At 53.9% G+C, this 1,193-nt stretch overlaps 1 protein-coding gene across 1 annotated transcript in view; it reads right to left on the bottom strand.

Annotated features, from left to right (window-relative positions):
* Positions 1-933, bottom strand: part of MAF (v-maf avian musculoaponeurotic fibrosarcoma oncogene homolog) — a 12,104-nt gene extending 11,171 nt beyond the window's left edge. The window contains exon 1 of the mRNA XM_009332323.1: positions 8-933. Coding sequence (XP_009330598.1) covers positions 8-386 — 379 coding nt within the window. The 5' untranslated portion in view covers positions 387-933. The remainder of the gene's footprint in view (positions 1-7) is intronic.
* Positions 934-1,193: the final 260 nt, after the last annotated feature.

Genomic DNA, 1,193 nt, shown 5'->3' on the forward strand with positions numbered 1-1,193 from the left:
AAGGCGCCGGGCAGCGGGTGGTGGCTGCTGTTGATCAGCGCCTCCACCGCGTCCTCGGGGCTGAAGCCCAGCGCCTCCGGGTTGAGCTGCTGCGGGTAGCCCGTCATCCAGTAGTAGTCTTCCAGGTGGGTCTTCTGGTCGGTGCCGGAGCCGGGGCTGGGCGCCGAGAAGCTGGGGGACGGGGGCACCGAGCTGCAGGGCGTGCTCATCGGGGTGGAAGAGAGCGATCCCCCGGCGATCAAGCGGCCGCACTGGCTGATAATGCGATCGGTCTCCACCGGCTCCTTTTTCACTTCAAACTTCATCAGATCGAAGTCATTAACATATTCCATGGCCAGGGGACTGGTGGGCAGGTCGGAGCTGCTCATTGCCAGTTCTGATGCCATCCTTTTGCTGCTGACAGTCCTCCAGAAAGGGTGCGCTCCGGGAGCGAGGGGACTGCTCTGAGTTGCCACCGGGTGAGCCAGCTTGATTTTTGGCGAGCTCTGCTCCGCTCTCTCCTGCCTCTGCCTCTCGCCACGGCCCCTCGCAGCCTCCGCTCCAATTCGCCCCGGCGGCTCTCGCTCCCGCTCCGCGTTATCCTTTGCAGAGTCTCCGCTGCCGCTGATGCATCAGAGCGAGGGGCTCTTGCTATTCGCCTTTTGCATAAAGGGTTTTTTTTTTTTCCTCCTCTCTCCCTCCCTTCTCTCTCTCCTCTCTCTCTCTTTTGCAGCTTGCAAACTGCAGCTGGAAGTGTTAGCTGGTGGTGGTGCGAGTAAATTTGTTGTTGTTGTTGTTGTTGTTGTTGTTGTTTTGTTTTCTTATTTTTAACACTTCATGGTGCCTTTCCTCCGGGCTTTCTCCTGCAAAGTGCAGAGCGAGAAGAGAGGTTCATCGGGGAAGGGAGGAGGGAAAAGAGAGCGAAGACAAAAAAAAATCAAAGTCGATATCGCAACCAAAATAATAATAATAATAATAGTTAAAAAAAAAAGAGAGAGAGGGGAAAAAACCTCGACCCCAAAGCTACAGCAAGAAGATGAAAAATATTTTAAAGGTTTCATCCAGCAGGAGAGTTTAAAAGCATTGCTGAGTTTTATAGCGCTCCTGACGTCAAATGGGAAATTGACTCGGCGGCCGGACCAATGGGCTGCCGCCATCCCAGCCCGCATTAGCATAATAGTATAGAAACAAGGAAACTTTTCGGAGCTGTCAAT

This window comes from Pygoscelis adeliae, unplaced genomic scaffold (genome assembly GCF_000699105.1).
Source record: "Pygoscelis adeliae isolate BGI_AS28 unplaced genomic scaffold, ASM69910v1 Scaffold18, whole genome shotgun sequence".
Lineage (NCBI taxonomy): Eukaryota > Metazoa > Chordata > Aves > Sphenisciformes > Spheniscidae > Pygoscelis > Pygoscelis adeliae.